The sequence below is a fragment of the Lepidochelys olivacea genome, assembly GCF_965140295.1.
Source record: "Lepidochelys olivacea isolate rLepOli2 genome assembly, chromosome: 2".
In the NCBI taxonomy this organism is placed as follows: Eukaryota; Metazoa; Chordata; order Testudines; family Cheloniidae; genus Lepidochelys; species Lepidochelys olivacea.
This window is the reverse complement of record NC_140412.1, coordinates 205792081-205810971: the sequence shown is the minus strand read 5'-3', so window position 1 is coordinate 205810971 and position 18891 is coordinate 205792081. Positions and strand designations below refer to the sequence as shown.

General features: G+C 40.7%; 1 protein-coding gene across 2 annotated transcripts in view; it reads right to left on the bottom strand.

Moving 5' to 3' along the window:
• Positions 1-18891, bottom strand: part of ANKRD28 (ankyrin repeat domain 28) — a 227539-nt gene that overhangs the window by 26138 nt on the left and 182510 nt on the right. For both annotated transcript variants that reach the window (XM_084621173.1, XM_084621172.1), the window contains exons 18-26: positions 15814-16015; positions 13924-14011; positions 9314-9431; positions 8440-8659; positions 2889-2976; positions 2709-2792; positions 2004-2149; positions 1702-1784; positions 1449-1531 (exon numbers count right to left, since the gene is read on the bottom strand). In XM_084621173.1, the coding sequence (XP_084477299.1) occupies positions 1449-1531; positions 1702-1784; positions 2004-2149; positions 2709-2792; positions 2889-2976; positions 8440-8659; positions 9314-9431; positions 13924-14011; positions 15814-16015 (1112 nt within the window). The remainder of the gene's footprint in view (positions 1-1448; positions 1532-1701; positions 1785-2003; positions 2150-2708; positions 2793-2888; positions 2977-8439; positions 8660-9313; positions 9432-13923; positions 14012-15813; positions 16016-18891) is intronic.

The following is an 18891-nucleotide window of genomic DNA, read 5'->3' as shown; positions in this document are numbered from 1 at the left end:
ACCTGAAGAGAAGCATCCACAGGGACACTACATGAAAAAGAATTGCACCCATTGTCTGTAGCTCAAGATATTAAAGTTCAAGAAGTAAGAAGCATTTCACACCATGAATAAACTGAAATCCATTTGAAAAAGTTATTTATAATTTGGGCCTACTGGATTGAGTTCCTAAACCAAGTGCATCACAAATTATGTAATGTTTTTTAGCAAGATGTGATGCACTTGGTTTAGGAACTCAGTGTAACTGATTGTAAAATAAGCTTCCATACCAGTAAAATATTTTAAACATTAAAATTACTCAAGTTTTGTGCAGCTAAGTGCATGACACTTCTTGCCAGTGAGAAAAAGGTCATTGATTTTCCCCTGGAGAGGCACATGAGCCGTATGGTTGATTCAGGTTGTTTGGAAGAAGTTAGAAGAGACTGTCCCCATCCTCCTTAGTGTGCCCCCATTCTCTTTATCTTATTTTGTTCCCCCTTTTGTCTCCCAGTTTGTTTTTTCTCCACCTCTTTCTGCCTCTCATTAGCCAAGCACCAGGGCAACCAGCCATCACCTCATCTTCACTCTTCTTCTTGCTTAGTGTGTTCCATGCTGCTTAAGATCCAGCATGGTGAGCAGCAAAGAACAGCAGCCTACCTGTCTAAGTCCCAAATCAAAGCAGCCCCTAATTGACAGAAGGTGATACTGTAAGGAAATCCACTGAGCAACAATTGGATGAGAGAGATTCCAACAGAGGAGCAGGAACACATGACAGGGTTGCTAAATGCTAAAACACCCAAGAGTCATTTAGCAACCCTGATAACAATCAGAAGAAAACAAAAATTTAAGGCCTAATTAAAAGATTTTAGAAATCCATGTTCTAAGCTGCCAATATCACTTAAGAGAAAAAACCCAGAGGAATCAGTTATTAAAATCCTCCATCCCAGTTCCAAATACATTTCACAGCTTTATAGAATGAAATGATTCTTAAATTTTGAATTTCCCGATAACCAGGCTCAAAAAATAGAGTTCTGAGATAAAAGTTTTTAGACATAATGTTAGCTAGAAAACACCATATTGTCACATTGTTTTAATAAAGGTAAACAAAAAGTATTCTCCAGCTAGTATTTTTATAATTAGTTAAGTCACCCTCCTTTTTTTTAAAACAGCAAATTAGGTATTTGTAACGATCATTGGAATTAACTACTATTTAATTTTTAATAGAAAAAGCTGAATAGTGCTTATAAAGAATCAACACACAAGACTACTATCCTCTAGATCATCTCATAAGATTGTTGTCATTCCTAGTAGAATTCCTTGAGCCATGATGGCATAAGATTTTTCCAATATTCTCTCTCTTATTCAGATGGAAACCTGAACACTTAAAATTGTTTATATAATTATTAGTTTTACTAACAGCAGAAATATATTGAAAATCTGACTGTAAAATATTGTTCAGTGGCCATACATACGTTTGCAAGGCTGCATTGGTGGCATTGATGAGGTTTCTATCCGTAATCTTCTCCAGTATTAACAAGGCACTAGTTTCATGACCCTAAATATACAGGAAACATGTTTGTCAGATAACACTCATTGAAGAAATTGTTTTGTATGTCTTTTTGAAGTAGTTTCTGGAGATTTTACAGAGTTTGACAAAGATCATATCTTGAAAAATAGTTTCTCATTAACATGCAAAAAAGGGCTCAAATAGAAACTGACACCCACCTTGCTGCAAGCCAAATGGAGTGCTGTGTTTTTACTGCTATCTTGCAAGGTCAGATCAGCCTTAGCACTGCTAACCAGCACCTCTGAAGGAAATAAAAGTTTGCATTAACTAAATAGTGTGTTCCTAAAGGAATTATCAATTTTCCACTTTATAAAATGAAGATTAAAACCTAAAATAATATACTTCTAATAAATGTGTGAATGCATAACATATGGTAATTTTAAAGTAACAATATCTATAGTATAATATTACTGTACATTATTAAAAGTTAAAGTAGAAGATATTTAAGCTCTCTCTTTACCAACGGTGTTAGTTTGCCCATTTTCTGCAGCCATCATTAGAGGAGTCTTTCCAGAAGAATCTACAGCATTTACTTGAGCATTATGACTGAGTAGAAGCTGTAAACACTCCACATGATCTGTAAAAGCTGCTGCATGAAGGGGGGTTCTAAAAGAAATCAAGAGGAAATGGGCTTACATCCAGGAAACATACATAATGTTTTATTCACAGGTGCAAACTTTGACTGTGATCCTGCAATTGTACCAGTGTGGGCAGTCACTACCATAAAAATACACTGATGTCGTTATTGGTAGAGTGGTCACAGTTGCCATTAGAAGATCATTTTTCTGTTTTTAAAAATAATTGGCCTCAAATTTAAAATGAATATTTAGCAACCAGTAAGTCCATAATATGGACAAGGATGACTTAGAAAAATAAAATGGACAATATAGTTAATGGGCATAAAGATTTATATTGCACAAATGTTTATGCAATTATAAAAATGCCCAAGCTCTCCTACAAAATTAAAAATCAATTCGGCTCTAACAACACAATACAAGGTTTTTAAAAATCCCCAACAACATTTTTAGTATATAACAAAAAAAGTCTTTAAATAGAAAAGAAGACGAATATGCCAAATAAGTTTAAAAAACATTAAAGCTGTGACACAAAAACAAGGAGATTACTGTTTGTAGTGCACTGTTTCTAAGTGCAGTTATATTCCTACCTTCCTTTTGCATCTGTTGAATTTACAATGCCAGCACCCAACGTATCAATTAACATTTCTGCAGCACCTTCATTGTCATTTATCCTATTAAAAAATTAAACAGGCTGTTACTTAGAGAATGATTGTGCTTTTATTAAATATTATAATGAAATCAGTTACAGTAATCTTGGACTTCCTTACACAGCACAATGCAATGGGCTGAAAGAATTTCCTTCCATTTTCTGGAAAACTTCCTGTTCCAAAAGAAGCTCTACACAGCTGTCATGACCTAAAAGTTTTAAAATCAGATATTAAAAACAAAAACAACCAAGGTAAATTAAATGACATTTCATTTGAAAGTCTCAAATGCACACTTGAATTACTTTAGATATGGCTGTATCTGGGGATGAACAAAAACACAGTGCATTTTTAGGAATCTGGAAGCCACAAGTACAATCAGAATATTAGGCCCAGTACTGAAGAAATTTATGAACTTTGAAGTCATGATGCATTGTCTGGGGCACATGAAGAATGTTTAGCTAACTTAGCTCTTATAATATGGTAGCTTTACAGTTAATTCAACAGACTAACTACTTAGTCCAGTTGGAAGATTTTCTTCTGTTGTACTCCTTTCTCTAGTGGAAACAAATGTTTTTTGGGGTTTGCTTTTTTTCCCCACTGAACTGCTGAATAACGTGGAGTCTCAAATTGAGTACATCCACAACATGGGCTGAAAGGAATCATGACCCAAACTTTAAAATAATTTAAACTGTAAAATTACAAAGCAAATATGTTCTTGCTTCTATATTATTCACTGTAATTAATTATCCCAGTATATATTCCTTGCATACACAGTGATATTTATTCAAACATTTACAGTCCTCTCTTAGGTGTAAGCTCCTTCTATATAAAGGCAGCAAGAAAACATCTGCTTCTTGATTTTGATAATTTTCTTCTCTCCTGAACTGTCTGCTCATATGTTGGAGGGACAAGGGTCTCTCCTGCATCCTTACCCAACTGAAAAAAAAACTTTAGATTGCAGTGTTTCATCTCTCTCTGAAAGGGACATCGTCCTAGTGGAATTTTTCCTGGAGTTTGGCCATAAATAATGCCACTGAAACTGATATGGATGACAATGCTGATAAGCCTCTATGTGTCATACTGGAAATTCTCTCACTGATTCTTCAGACAAATACCAATTAGCCAAGAATAAATGATATCATGCATATTTAGATTACAGAGGTGAAATGTAAGAATGAATTAATGTTGTAACACAGGCCTACAGCCTTAGGCTTGTAAAATATATACCTTAGCCAAACAAGGCCTCAGGCCTGAAGACTGGTTAGTTACTCGTGTCAGCCAATGACTGACTCTATATCATAAGACGAAACAGTCAGCTGCTGAAATTTAGGAAATATGTGGCAATGTATCAGTTAAAGCCGCATAGAGTATTTGGGGGATTTTGCAAACAAAGCATCAGCATTGTCCTAACCACCAGTATGGTAACTGAGAGATGTACATGTTAACAAGTATAAGGGGAACTAACAAGTTAGCCTAAGGAAACTGGGTCATGCCAAAGGTAGTGGGATGTGGAAGTTCAAATAAGTAAAAGGGGTTTAAGCCTTCTTCAATACATTTGAACCAAGTGGGTGTCAGCGAAACATTATAAAAGATGTATCAGGCCCTGCATGCTTGAGGAGATCCCAGGATGACCACCACCGCTGCTGCTGCTAATGCTGCTGAGAATGATGACAATGAGGATGATGACTGACTCTTTGGGTTTTTCCACAACGGATGGTGTAAGTAAAGCAAATGCTAGATGTTTCGTATTGTTCTCGCTCTCCTTTACCGGACTGCTGTGTGTATACTGTTTGGTTGGCCAATAAAAAGTAAGTGTTACAAAAAGAGACTTTGTTGTCCCTATTGTGCTCCATGGCCCCCCTTCTATTGATAACCTCTCCATTGTACTTGATTTTGGAGCTGAACCCTCACAGACTGGGTATAAACCCTCAGATTGGAGTGGGTAATTATTTAAAATAACCTGTAACTATAGATAAGGGCTACACCTAACAGCTTAGTTTTCTCCACTCAAGCACAACTGCAATTTTCATCTTCCTATTTACTGTTAATCAGAGCTTTCCAATCACATAACGAAAGCAAAGGAAAACATTAAATATTTTGAGGATCTGCCTCAATTTGTAGAATGATATTTTGTTCCTTGGCTCGTTTCCTGCGTCAAAGATATTTTAAACCAATGTTTGTCAATTACTGCACCATAAAAAGCAAGTTTTTAAAGATTCTAAATAAAGACGCCAATCTTGGATGCCACAGCATTGTGTTTCTAGAGTTTAGTCCTGCATGTTCAAGGATCCTTTCCAGGATATCATTATCACTGGCAAAGACAAAAAGAAAGATATATAAAATCTAGTCCACATTACTCATTGGCCAAAACAAAAAATATGCTTACACTTGTCCCCAAATCATCATCAGATCCATTACTTAACCACACATTAAAACAACCATCTTTGAAATCTTACAACCAAACATGTTTAATTTGCTTATTGTCTATCACATATTAGTACGCAGCAGGCTGTATATACTAAGAAAGCTATTGTGGTGAACTCTGCAATCTGTTTGAACAAGATCAAAGCTCACATTCTAACCCAAATGCCAACCCTGAAGAAGCAGATTTAACTCAACCCATTTCATCTGTTTCCATTGCTGTTGTCACATCTTTTTTTCAGGGACTAAGCTCTCACAGAAGTAAGAGCACAGATACATAGTAGTCAGTCAAAATTCAACTCCAATGCACCCTTGCAAAATACACCAAGGAAAATGTATTTATTACTTCTTGCTTCAACAGCTTGACAAAAAACAGTCTCAGGGCTAGTAATCCTACCTAAACTCCTCCGCATAAAACTCCTTGGATTTATTTTATTTGATATTTTTAGTAAAAGATTTGCCTAGTAAGACCGATTTTAACTAATTTTTTAGAATTTTCACAGTCTCTGCAATTTTTACAATTTTAAAGAAACTGCAGTTTAGAACGCTAAATGTTTTTATTTTTCAAGATACAGATAACGAGACTGCATACATCATGAACAGATGTAAAACAGACTATGCAGAAATGAAAGGTAGTCTTCCTTCTCTCTAAAACTTAAATGTTGACTAATTTGATTTTTTTAAATTAGACAAACTTATACACATGAAATCTAAACAATGCATAGTACTTTAATTTTATTTTTTGTAGGAAGTAGCTCTAGCTAGAGATTGCATATATGTTCGCATCTCACAGTAGTTTGACATGAAACTAAAGGCTAGATGGTTATGGAATGAAAACATCCAATTTTTCTGTCGCACTGAGACACTGTGGTCAAATTCAGAGTGGATCACTCATCAATAAGGCTGTGAGTTTGTCACAGAGGTCACGGACTCCGTGACCTCCATGGCTTCTGTAGCCTGCTGGTGTGCCTGGCCCGGGATCTGGACACACTTCCGCCTAGGGGCTGAGCAAGGGGGATGTCGCCACTTCTGGGGAGCGCTCCAGGTAAGCGCCTCCCAGAACCTGCCTCACCCCATCCTGTGCCCCAACGCCCTGCCCCCTCCCACACGCAAACTCTTCTGCTCCTGCTGGGGGGTGGGCGGGCAGAGCGGGGGTCCTGGGCCGCCCCCCGCCCACCCCCAGGCAACCCTCCCCAAGTTTCAGTGAGGGCTATATTGTAAAAGCCATGGACAGGTCACGGGCTGTGACTTTTTGTTTACTGGCAGAGACTTTTACTAAAAACACCCATGACTAAAGCGTAGCCTTACTCATCAACCATTCATAATTTAGTTTTGCACAATGCCATTTTGGAAATCTAGTAATTTTAGTTTATTCTTACTCTATTCCGTAAAATTAGTCTTAGAGATATAGTCTGTAACTTTGCCTAGAAGTATAAGCTGTTTCTCTATTCCCTTAGCACTAATTAGAAAATGAGCTTTAAGCTCTTACTTCTCTAATTAACAGTTGGGAGAAAGGCAGAAAATGAAGTAAATGAGAACCTTAATTACCTGTGAAGATTATTAGGTTGTGGCTGTGTCATTAAGCAAAAGCTCTGAACGAACCTCTGACCCTCCAGAATGTACTGAGGCAGCAAGCAAAAGGAAGGGGAAATGCTATGACCCTTCCTGATGCCTTTTGTTCTTCAAATACTTGTACATGTGGTTTGATCTGAGGCAGAAGGATCTTATGATATCAGTGAAATACTTCAAGATGAGTTAATGCGGAATTATTTTATTCTGATTAAACTACTTCCTAATTAAAATAATTTCTTGGGATAAGTGGGACGATTTCTGCTTCAACAGTGCTATCCTACCCACATTTTCACTACTTTTTAAAAAGTACATATTAAAACACAAATGAGCACAGAGACAGTATATCATATTAGAGTTAATATACAAAAATACATTCAATTTATTTAAAAATTATTCAACTAATGGCTTGACCCTGCTCCCATTAAATATAGGCTGAAGGGTTCTGTTTCATGATATTTAGAAACAGACTCAAATATTTGTCAATAGAATGGTATATATTCAGTGATTCACAAGAGTTGAGAGCCTTTCCTATAATGAAGATTTGTCACAGTTAGTACAATAGTACCTCAGAGTTACAAACACCAGAGTTACGAACTGATCAGTGAATCACACACCTCCTTTGGAACTGGAAGTTTGCAAACAGGCAGCAGCAGAGACAAAAAAACCAAACAAAAAATGCAAATACAATACAGTACTGTGTTAAACGTAAACTACTAAAACTGTAAAGGGAATGTTTAAAAAAGGATTTGACAAGGTAAGGAAACTGTTTCTGTGCTTGTTTCATTTAAATTAAGACGGTTAAAGGCAGCACTTTCTTCTGCATAGTAAAGTTTCAATGCTGTATTAAGTCTATGTTTAGCTGTAAACTTTTGAAAGAACCACCAAAATGTTTTGTTCAGTTATAAACAACCTCCATACCAGAAACGTTCGTTACTCTGAGGTTCGACTGTGGATGGATGCATAGGAGTGATGTAAATATTAAGAGATATACTTTGATCAAATTTTTTTGATACACACACAAATCATGCATGTGTGTCCAGTTACCTATTTTGCACATCTGAAATCTGGGTATGTAATGATTTGTGTTTTTGTGAATGATACATACCTTTCCCCCCAAGATAATATGAATAAAAGAACAGGATACTGTATGATTAAACATGCCCTGTATCTGCTTAACAGCTAGACAGATTCTAAACCTTATAAAGCCCAGCTTGTAAATTGGTTCTATTTTGTTTCTGAACTTTTCCCCTTGATCTGTTTGCTCCTCGGTTACCTTATATGTGCTAGCTTTGTAAGAGTTCTGTCTTCTTACTTCCAATTGTGCTTAAGTTTGCAAGACAGAGAATGTTTGAAGCACTAGAGAGAAAAAGTCCATCTCTCTTGCAAGAAAGTGCTAAGTACACTGCTTTGGAATGAATGGTAAAATAAATGCAACAAATCCGCCCAGAAAGCTTATTCACTTTTCAGAATTAATGACAATAAAAGACTCCAGTGTCTTTAGTTTGCTTTATGAATAGTGCACCATCTGTTTCACACTTTTTATTATTAATATTTATATTATGGTATTGCTTAGATGCTCTTATCAATATTGGGGCTTCACTGAGCTAGGATCTACACCTACATATAGATTTCTGCCCCGAAAGCTTTGAATTTAAGACCACTTTACCATTGTACTTACCATTATAACAGGCCCAGTGCAGTGATGTATATCCATGATTGTCTGCTATGGCAGGTACTGCATCCACAGATGTTGCTGACTGCAAGAGAGCTCCTAGAACACCAATATGCCCACATGCAGCTGATAAGTGTATAGGTGTTCGCCCTCGGCAGTCTCGTAGCAAGGACTTAGCACCATGTTGAAGCAATGCTTCCACGCACTCCTCATGCCCTGTAACTGCCTGGAAAAGAAAGATACAATATGCATGTGCACACATAGACGTGCAACTGAAGAAAAAAAATTCTGTTACTGCCTTAACATATAATATTGAGAGCAGGCAACTACAAAATAAGCCCAGTCATTCTTACTTCAGTAAGTGGGCTCTGCAAAGAAAAATTCAGTAATTATTAGCTTAGTGATAGGGTATGTTTTCCTTTTGCGATGGCCTAAAGTGAGATGCTAATCCCCAGGGCCTCCTTAATTGCAGTATCTGGCATGGACTGTAAAGAAACATGTGGCATAGAAAACACAAAAAAACACATAGAAACACAAAAAAAGGAATTATTTTCTTCCTCCCTCCAATACTCTCCCCCACCTCCACCTCCCCCCCCGCAACAAAAAAGATACCTTTGAATTTTCTAGCTAATGTGCTTCTGCAAGTGGAAGTGAATCAAAAGGTACAAACAACACTGAAGGTGAAATGCAAAAAGGCAAACATCTAACCACTCAAATGCAATAAAAGAGAAGATCAACCAAGAACAGCAGAACACTAATGTCAGTGGAATTAAAAAAAGAATAATAAATTCAGCAATGATACAAAACTGCAGACATTCTCAATTTGTATTTAAAATTGATACACTTTTTTGGAAATGACAAAAGGGAAATATTTTCTTACCCCTCTATGCAATGCAGTTCTTCCCCATTTATCTTTGGCATCTACGTTTGCTCCTTTGTTAAGCAACGAATAAACGCAATCTGTGTGCCCATTGAGAACAGACAGCATCAGAGGAGTCCTGAACAGTGACAGAAAAGAGTTTCCATGCAGGTTACACTTTAATAGTCTAGTGGTCAGCTAAAATACTTAAAACTCCAGGAACAACTTTTGTCCTCCTAGAGAAAGCTCTTCAACAACTGATCCATTAATGAATAGCACTTTGTAAACTAATCACAAAAGCAGCACTGATATTTTGTTTAGACATAAGAAGGTAAACTTATTTCTAAGGGCATGGATACACTTGCAGACGTAGAGCGCTTTGAGTTAAACCCGCCTTTGGAGAGCGCAGTAGGGAAAGCGCTGCAGTCTGTCCACAATGACAGGAACAAGTGCACTGGTGTGGCCACATTTGTGGCACTTGCAGCGGCATTGGGAGCGGTGCATTATGGGCAGCTATCCCACAGAGCACCTCTTCCCATTCTGGCACTGTGGCTTGTGGGAAGGGGTAGGGAGTGCAGGGCATTCTGGTCCTGTCCCAACGCCCCATGATGCATCGGTTTGCATCTCAGCAATCCCTGTGCTTCCATCCACATGTGGCGCCATCTTTCAATTTTTTTGCACTGCGCGCGCTGTCTTCTCTTTCAATCTGCGGGAATGGAGCCTGAACTGCTGAAGAGTATGCTGACGAGTCTCGTCACGTTTGGCAGTGGAGTTATTCCTTATGATCCAAAGTGACAGTGAGGGCACCGACGATATCCATTAGAGTAACCCATATGACACGAGTTTGCCTGTGGTATTCACGGACATGCTCAACACCATGGAACACTGCTTTTGGGCTCGGGAAACAAGCACTGAGTGGTGGGATCACATTGTTGTGCGAGTCTGGGATGACGAGCAGTGGCTGCAGAACTTTCGGATGAGAAAAGCCACTTTCCTGGGACTGTGTGAGCAGATTGCCCCCGCCCTGCGGCGCAAGATGAGATGAGATTGAGAGCTGCCCTGACTGTGGAGAAGCAGGTGGCTATTGCATTCTGGAAGCTGGCAACTCCAGACAGCTACTGATCGGTCGCTAACCAATTTGGAGTGGGAAAGTCGACCGTTGGAATTGTGTTGATGCAAGTTTGCAGGGCCATTAATTGCATCCTGTTTGGAAGAACCTTGACTCCGGGTAACGTGCGTGACATTGTGGATGGCTTTGCACAAATGGGTTTCCCTAACTGCGGAGGGGCGATAGATGGCACACACATTCCAATTTTGGCACCAGCTCACCTAGTCTCCGAGTATGTTAATCGGAAGCGGTATTTCTCTATGGTTCTCCAGACACTTGTGGATCACCATGGGCGTTTCATTGACATTGACACAGGCTGGCCCGGAAAGGTGCATGATGCATGCATCTTTCGGAACACTGGCCTGTTCAGGAAGCTGCAAGCCGGGACATTTTTCCCCAGACCAGAAGATCACCATAGGGGAAGTTGAAAAGCCCATTGTGATCCTTGAAGACCCTGCTTACCCTTTAATGCCATGGCTCATGAAACCAAACACAGGGAGCCTTGACAGCAGCAAGGAGCAGTTCAACAACAGGCTGAGTCGGTGCAGAATGACTGTGGAGTGTGCTTTTGGCCGTTTAAAGGGCCACTGGCGCTCTCTGTATGGGAAGCTGGACCTTACAGCATCCCCACAGCTATATCTGCGTGTTGTACCCTCCATAACATTTGTGAAGGGAAGGGTGAACGATTCACTCAGGCATGGAACTCGGAGGTTCAACACCTGGAGGCTGAATTTGAACAGCCAGAGAGCAGGGCTATTAGAGGGGCCCAGCGCGGGGCTGCAAGGATTAGGGATTCCTTGAGGGAGCAATTTGAAGCTGAAAGCCACCAGTAATGTCTGGTGCCCTGCACGGGAGTGAAGTGCAGTGGTTCCAATGTTAGTAGGAATCGGTGTTCGCTATGCTGACTTGCAGTGCCTGTTTTTTTTCCTGGGCTAAGGTATCTTACTTTATGCAATAAAAAAGAATGTTTTCAAAGCCAAAAAAACCCATTTATTGAAAAGAAACAACTGCTTGGGAAACAGAAAGGGCCAGGAGGTGGGGTGGGGAACAGTACAATCACAGATTTGCATATGTCCTGTTATCATACTCAGCCTTCCTGTCTGGAGTGCTGTGTAATGAGTGCTGCACTTCAGGATGGCTATACTGCATGGTGCTGGAGGTGGAGTGCAGTGGGTAAGGGTCATAGTTTTTCAGGGCTGGGTGTGAAGCTACAGGTGTTGGAGGCAGCTGGTGGCGGTAAGAACCCGGATGTTGGGGAAGGTGGGTTGGAGATGACATGGGGGCACAAGGGAAAGAGTTTTGGGAAAAGGGCTGCGGGGGGGGTCGGGAACAGTAGTGCTCTGCCTGCATGGCTACAAGCGCCTGGATTGAGTCCGCCTGGCGCTCCATTATGCTTATCAGCCGATCCATGCTTTGCTGCCAGAGCACCGTGCTTTTGTGCCAGCGCTCCTCATTCTGCTGGCAGATCCTCCTTTCACTGTCCTGCACTCCTGCACTTTTCAATTTTCATTACTTGAATGCTGCATTACTTTATGCAACATGTTTTCCTTGCTTCTATGTGACTTCTTTCTGATTCTTTGGAGTCTTTCGGCTGGTGATACCACGGACGGCTGAAATCTCAAGGTTGCATCTCTAAAGGCAAAATGCAACACTTAACAGAGGCACCATTGTTCACACCAGACAGAATAATGATTCCCCGGTACTTAAGGGCAAGCACAGGATACACAATAGCATAATTTGCCTGTCCCAAAGCAAGCGCACATAACCCTTGGGAGCCCCAAAATGGTGAGTAAGCACAGGATCAAGTGTGACTGATTGTTTCACGGCTGTACTGTCCTCTGGATTTCTGTGCCTTGGGGAAAAGCCAACAGCAGCAGGGGGCCTCTACACTGAACACTGTCCCCACATTTTCCACAGGAGTTTGTCCTGGAAGATATCTCGCTGCTGACGGTGACCTGGGAAGCAAGGGAGGACCTTCTACTGCAATGCGGATTCCACCCTGGCCCATATGCAGCTTGTCTGTGTGCAGCAATGGTCCCCTTGCCCCTCACGGCACAGTGGCGTGGACAAGTTAGCCTTCCGGGGACAAGAAACACAGTGGCTCTTCTGAGAAACCTGCGCAAGCGCATTTCCCAAGTTCTGGATGAAACTTTTGAAGAGATCACTGAGACCTATTACTGCGATGTGAGAGAGCACATCAATGCTCTATTCTGCATCTAGGCATGCATGCAGCCCTAACCCCCCCTCATTCTAAGAGCCTGCAGCAAATAACTTTCTTCCCAAAATAAAAGCCGCTTACTGGGAACCTCCTCTGGTGTTTGTCCTTCCCCAAGCACCAGCTGCCGCGACTGGCTACCTTCCTCCTGGCTTGAGAGCAGTTCCTGGCTGCATGCATCTAGGGATTCCGGGGTGTCTTCCTCCACCTCGGCACCCTCGCTCCCGCTCTGCTGCTGCTCCTCCTCCTGCCTTGTTGAGCTGGGCTCTGAAGTGTCCATGGTGGTCCCTGGAGTGGAGGTGGGGTCGCCCCCAAGTATCATGTCCGGCTCTTGTAGAAACGGCAGGTCACAGGGGCAACACCGGAGCAGCTGTTTGCCTTGCGGGCTTTGCAGTAGGAATGCCGCAGCTCCTTCACTTTAATCCTGCACTGCAGTGCGTACCGATCATGGCCCCTTTCCATCATGTCCCTTGATATCTGCCCGAAGGTATCGTAATTCCTACACCTGGAACACAGCTGGGACTGGACAGCTTCCTCCCTCCAAACACTGATGAGGTCCAGCACCTCGCCATTGCTCCATACTGGGGATCGCCTGGTGTGTGGAGTCATGGTCACCTGGAAAGATTCATTGAGAGCACTCCACGCCTGGCTGAGCAAACAGGAAGGGGATTTTCAAAATTCCCAGAGAATTGTAAAGGGCGAATCTGATGGTTGGGTCACCCCAAGACAGGGCAGTAGAGTTCAAAGTGATGACCAGAATGGCTAGAACAAGCATTGTGGGACACTTCTGGAGGCCAATCAGAGCATACTAACGGACCAGGGCGTCCACACTGGCGCCGCGGTGCTCCAGCGGGGGTGCACAAAACGTTATTCCACTCGCCAAGGTGGAGTAGCAGGAGCACTCTAGTCACTGAGTCAGAGCGCTCTACGTGTCTTGCCAGTGTGCCTGGGGCTCCTTTAATTTGCTCTAACTTGCAAGTGTAGCTAAGTCCTAAGAGTGTAACATAAAAAAGCTAATTACATCTCTAGGGCCTATTTTCTCAGTGTTTAGTGAACAGAGTAATCTTAATTTGTTTCCTGTGGAATGACTATCAAAATTCTGTGAAATTTACATCTGTGGTACTCAGACACAAACTACATTAATCCTAGTTGTCCCTCCATTTAAAGAAATAAAAATAAAAAAATAAAAAAAAACCCCACCAATGGAAAATGACCCTTTTTTTTTTGCTATGGGGTGCAGAAGCTATAATGTATATTATAGGATGCAATATCTTGTGAAAAATCAGAATATGGACTTCTTCAACTTACTGTCCATTTCCATCTTGAATGTCCACTGCATTCTGTGGTTCCGCATTGCCTATCAACAATCGCAAGCATTCTGAATGACCATTTGTAGCTGTAAAATGTTATAAAAACAATCAGCATATCATGTTTGTTGTCCTTGGGTATGAAAATACAAACAGTATTAACAAACTGAAGATGTCAGCTTCTACTAAAGCCATTAATATGAGCACTCATTGGCCATAATGGGGTCAGCATTTATAACTTAATTTGAAAACAGGAAATCTTTGACCTTATATCCAATACTCAAACATGTTTTTAACAGTTAAATATTCAAAATCCATAGAACTATATTACAACTGAACAGAATATGATGGTTTCAAGGTAGTCATTAACAACTGAACTTTTCTTCTTTTGTATGTATATAAGGATGAGAATATTAACCATAACTATAGGAACAGTTCATGCCTATGTTAGTTTAACAAGAAATAGTGCTTCACTTTCATTCCTTATAAATACTCATTAACACAACTATTTATTTAAAGCAAGTGAGTCCTTGTCTAACCTACCACACACAGGTTTAAATGCTAATGTCTTGTGTGTGTATTTGTAAGGGATGGGAAGTGAGATCACACTCGAGAGGGGTAGGCGAACAGCTACACAATTAGTCGGAGGGATAAGCCAAGAAGAGGAAAGTTAGGGAAACTGCATTTAAAAGGAGTTCTTAAGAGGTAAAGTTTGCTTCCTGGCTACTGTACTCTGCCCCAAAAGTAGGATACACCTCATGTTGCTCAGCAACAACCTGTCTGGCAAATCTGAAAATGGTGCTAATGGAAGCTGAAAGGAGGGAGAAAACAAATTGAAGAATAAAACTAGTGTTCAAGGAGAAAAAAAAAGTGGCTCTCTCTCTTATGGCCATCTAATATTGTTAATGGACTGCTCTTTTTACCAAGACATTTTAAATGACATATTTACTACTACGCCATTGCCAACTTAAAAAAAAGGTAAGTTCACTTGCAAAAAGTCAAAAAAGGAATGAATAATTAAGTATCTCTTAATAATGCATCTTTGGGGGAAACTACAGGGAGAAGTGAGAGACGGAGAGAAAGAATTAAAAATCACTATCAACATTAATTTTTTTCAGAAACTCAGTAAGAGTTCAGTCACATTAATCCTTGAAGCACTGAGTAAAAAGTATCAAACTTCTCTCCTCATAAAACTGCCAGAGCTCTCCAAGATACAGATTAAAAGCAAAACACTGTTTGATGCTATCCACAAATTATGACAGGTAAATTACACAACATATTTCAACACTTCAGTGTCCTACAAAAGGCAGGGCCATGACCATGTCATTCACCCCCACACATCCAGGACAGCACAGCTGTTTGGCATGGAGGGAAATGCATGCTGCATCCATTTAATGCAGGTATGGGCAAACTTTTTGACCCAGGGGCCACATCTAGGAATAGAAATTGTATGGCGGGCAATGAATTCTCACAAAATTGGGGTTGAGGTGCAGGAGGGGGTGAGGGCTCTGGTTGGGGGTTCGGGCTCTGGGGTGGGTCCAGAAACGAGGAGTTCAGGGTGTGGGAGGGGGTTCCGAGCTGGGGGGCACTTACCTCAAGCGGCTCCCGGAAGCAGCAGCAGCACGTCCCTTCTCCAGCTCCTACGCGGAGGCGTGGCCAGGCGTAGTTTGTCCACCCCTGATTTTGTGGATGGCAGAGGTACTACTCTCCTCCAGAGCCCAAGGAAGACATCTGACTAAGGCACTCTCTCTCTTACTAAGCTAAGGCACTCCCACTATCTCATGCTCTTCCTCATCCTCCACAGTGCAGAACATAATTTTAAATGTACTCTCTGTTAATGCCACAGAAATATAAACCCCAAACCCATGCTCTTGTGTTCAGCACAACGTACCTGCAGCATGTATTGGAGTTCTCTTTACAACATAGTCTTTCACTAAGATTGATGCTCCCTGATTAATAAGTACATCCACACACTCCACATGTCCCTTAAAAGCTGCAAGATCCAATGGTGTCCTTCCATTATTGTTCCTCACATCAAGGTCCAACAAAGACTGCACCAGTACTTCCAGAGCTTGATGGTGACCATGATAGGCCTAAGGGAATATTAATACAGTGCAATAGTGTTTCATTTACATTAGAAAAGGAGACTATGAAAATAGTGTGTAACAGAAGCATTTAGAAGAATACCTGCTGTTTTAAGTAAAAATCAGTCATTTTGTAACCAATGTTAAAAACATACTTTCAACTGAACAATTTGTACCTATTTTTATTTCATTTATTTTTACCAGTAATTGGAAGAAATTAGAGAAATGTCATTTTTCCATCTTGTTCACTTTGTGTATTTGATAACTCTTTAGGTGCAGTGAATTTCACTGCTTTAAGATCAGGTGCATGACTCTTCTGCATTGCTCTAGCTGGGGGCTTACATGCAGACTCTTCATTACCCTCTGCAGAGGGCATTTGTTTGTAATAGCAGCAGCAAAGCTGAAACTGAAGAGGTAGATGTACTCGTATACTTAAAAAGAAAGGGGAAAACAGGTGGACCACAACTATGTTCAGTGTTGTTGTGCTCAGGATGCCCATAGGATCTTAAAGGCAGAAGGCATATAGGAAAAACTCATTTTAAAAAAATGATTTTTTTTTTAAAGGCAGGACAAATATGAAGTGATGTATCAAAAATTGCTCTTTTTAAAATTGACGTTGGCAGTGGCCCTTTCATAGGGCAAAATGTTCAACTTTCTAAAATACAAATATGGTAGAGCAATAAAAACAGAAGTTAAAAAGCATTTCTTCAAATGCAGTGTATTCAATGGAATGAGGTCATTAGATACACAGATCAATTCTTTATCCTATATTATGTTTTTTTCAGATTTTATCTTTTCCAGACTTATATACCATAGCCTTGTAAACCATCTTGTGCAAAGATTAAAGGATGATTAATACATAACCACTGCATTTAGTCTTTTATACAAAACACAGAACGTTTTCATATGACAGAATAAGGACCCAATTCTACACAAAGCTCTGAGTGGATGAACTCCTGCACCCATGGGGAGTTCCTGGCAGGATCATGGTCTAAGTGATTATATAAAGACAAAAAAAGTTAGTTTATTGTAATATAGAATCAACTTTTTCTTTAAAAAAAAAACTTTGTAGATTTTATATTTATGTAACACTTTTTTTTCCTTCAAAGAACATGCTAAAACTGGAATGACAGGAAATTCCCTGAGACAAGGTGGGTGAGGTAATAACTTTTATTGCAGAGGTTCCCACTGTTCTTATTTGCGTACCTCCTCCTTTCAGATCTACCAGCTGCCGTGTACCCCTGTCCAGATCTACCAGCTGCCCATGAACACTACCCTTCTCATCATTGATACTTTGTGTGTTCTTCTTAACACTACCTTTCTTTAGCCATCTGTCCATATTTCACTGTTACGTACAAATATAGTTATAGTATGACACGTACAACCGAAAAAAACCCCTGATTAAGTTCTAAGCTCAGTTAGACTGGACAGATGCTGTCAGTGATTGGAGGTAAGGGCTCTGTACGTCAGCATCTCTGTGTTCTCACTGGTACATCTTGAAGTAAGTTAATTACTGTATTTGATATAACAAATTCTCAGTTTTAAAACTTCATCTGAATAGCCTATTATGAGAATGCAATAAATAAAATAAACTATTACGTAATTTCTCCCACAAATCTCCCAGAGATGTCTCACATATCCTTTTTGGGAACTCCTGTTTTATTGGACCAACTTCTGTTGATGAGAGACAAGCTTTAGAGTAGGGGTGGCCAACCTGTGGCTCCGGAGCTGCATGCGGCTCTTCAGAAGTTAATATGCATCTCCTTGTATAGGCACCAACTTCAGGGCTGGAGCTATAGGCACCAACTTTCCAGTGTGCTAGGGGGTGCTCACTACTCAACCCCTGGCTGTGCCAAAGACCTTGCCCTCCTCTCCCCACCAGCCTCCTGCATGCCCCAAAACAGCTGATCGGGAGGTGCGGGGAGGGGGAGGGAGGTGCTGATTAGCGGATCTGCTGGTGGGTGGGAGGCGCTGGGAGCAGGGAGTGGGAGCTGATGGGGGCTGCTGACATATTACTGTGACTCTTTGGCAATGTACATTGTTAAATTCTGGCTCCTTCTCAGGCTCAGGTTGGCCGCCCCTGCTTTAGAGCCACACAGAGGTCTCCTTCAGGTCTGGGACAGGTACTCCGAGCCTCACAGCTAAATGCAAGATGGAACAGATTGATCACCAGATGTAGTTAGCACATATTTTAAGGGACCACTCAGGGTAGTGTGGCCCATTAACACCTACTATGACTTTTTTGTCCTATGACTGCAGAGGTGTTAATGGACCACTCTCCCTTGAATGGTGCCTTACACTATGCACTAACTACTTATGCTAAACTATCTGTTCCATCTAGCTGTGATGCTCACAGTACTTTTTCCAGACCTGAAGAAGAGCTGTGTGCGGCTCCAAAGCTTGTTTGTCTCACCAATAGAAGTTGGTCCAATAAAAAAATATTACTTCACCTACTTTGTATCTCTGATATCCTGGGACCAACACAGCTACAACCACACTGCATACAGAAAATTCGCCGTAAGGAAAAAAAAAACAAAACAGACCAGGTGGTTGAAGCATTGTTGGCAGAATGGAGAAGATTTGGAAAGTGATGCAATAAGACTAGAATGGATAATTGTGGGAAATCTACTGTGTAGACCTGTCATGACAACGTGTCAAATGCCATGGTACAGCTGTAAGAACAATCAAACAACTTCAAGTGCTGGTCTAAGCCATTACACAAATAAATAAATACATAAATAAATAATATGTTTATTTAAGTTTCAGAGTAGCAGCCATGTTAGTCTGTATTCGCAAAAAGAAAAGGAGTACTTGTGGCACCTTGGAGACTAACAAATTTATTTGAGCATAAGCTTTCGTGAGCTACAGCTCACTTCATCGGATGC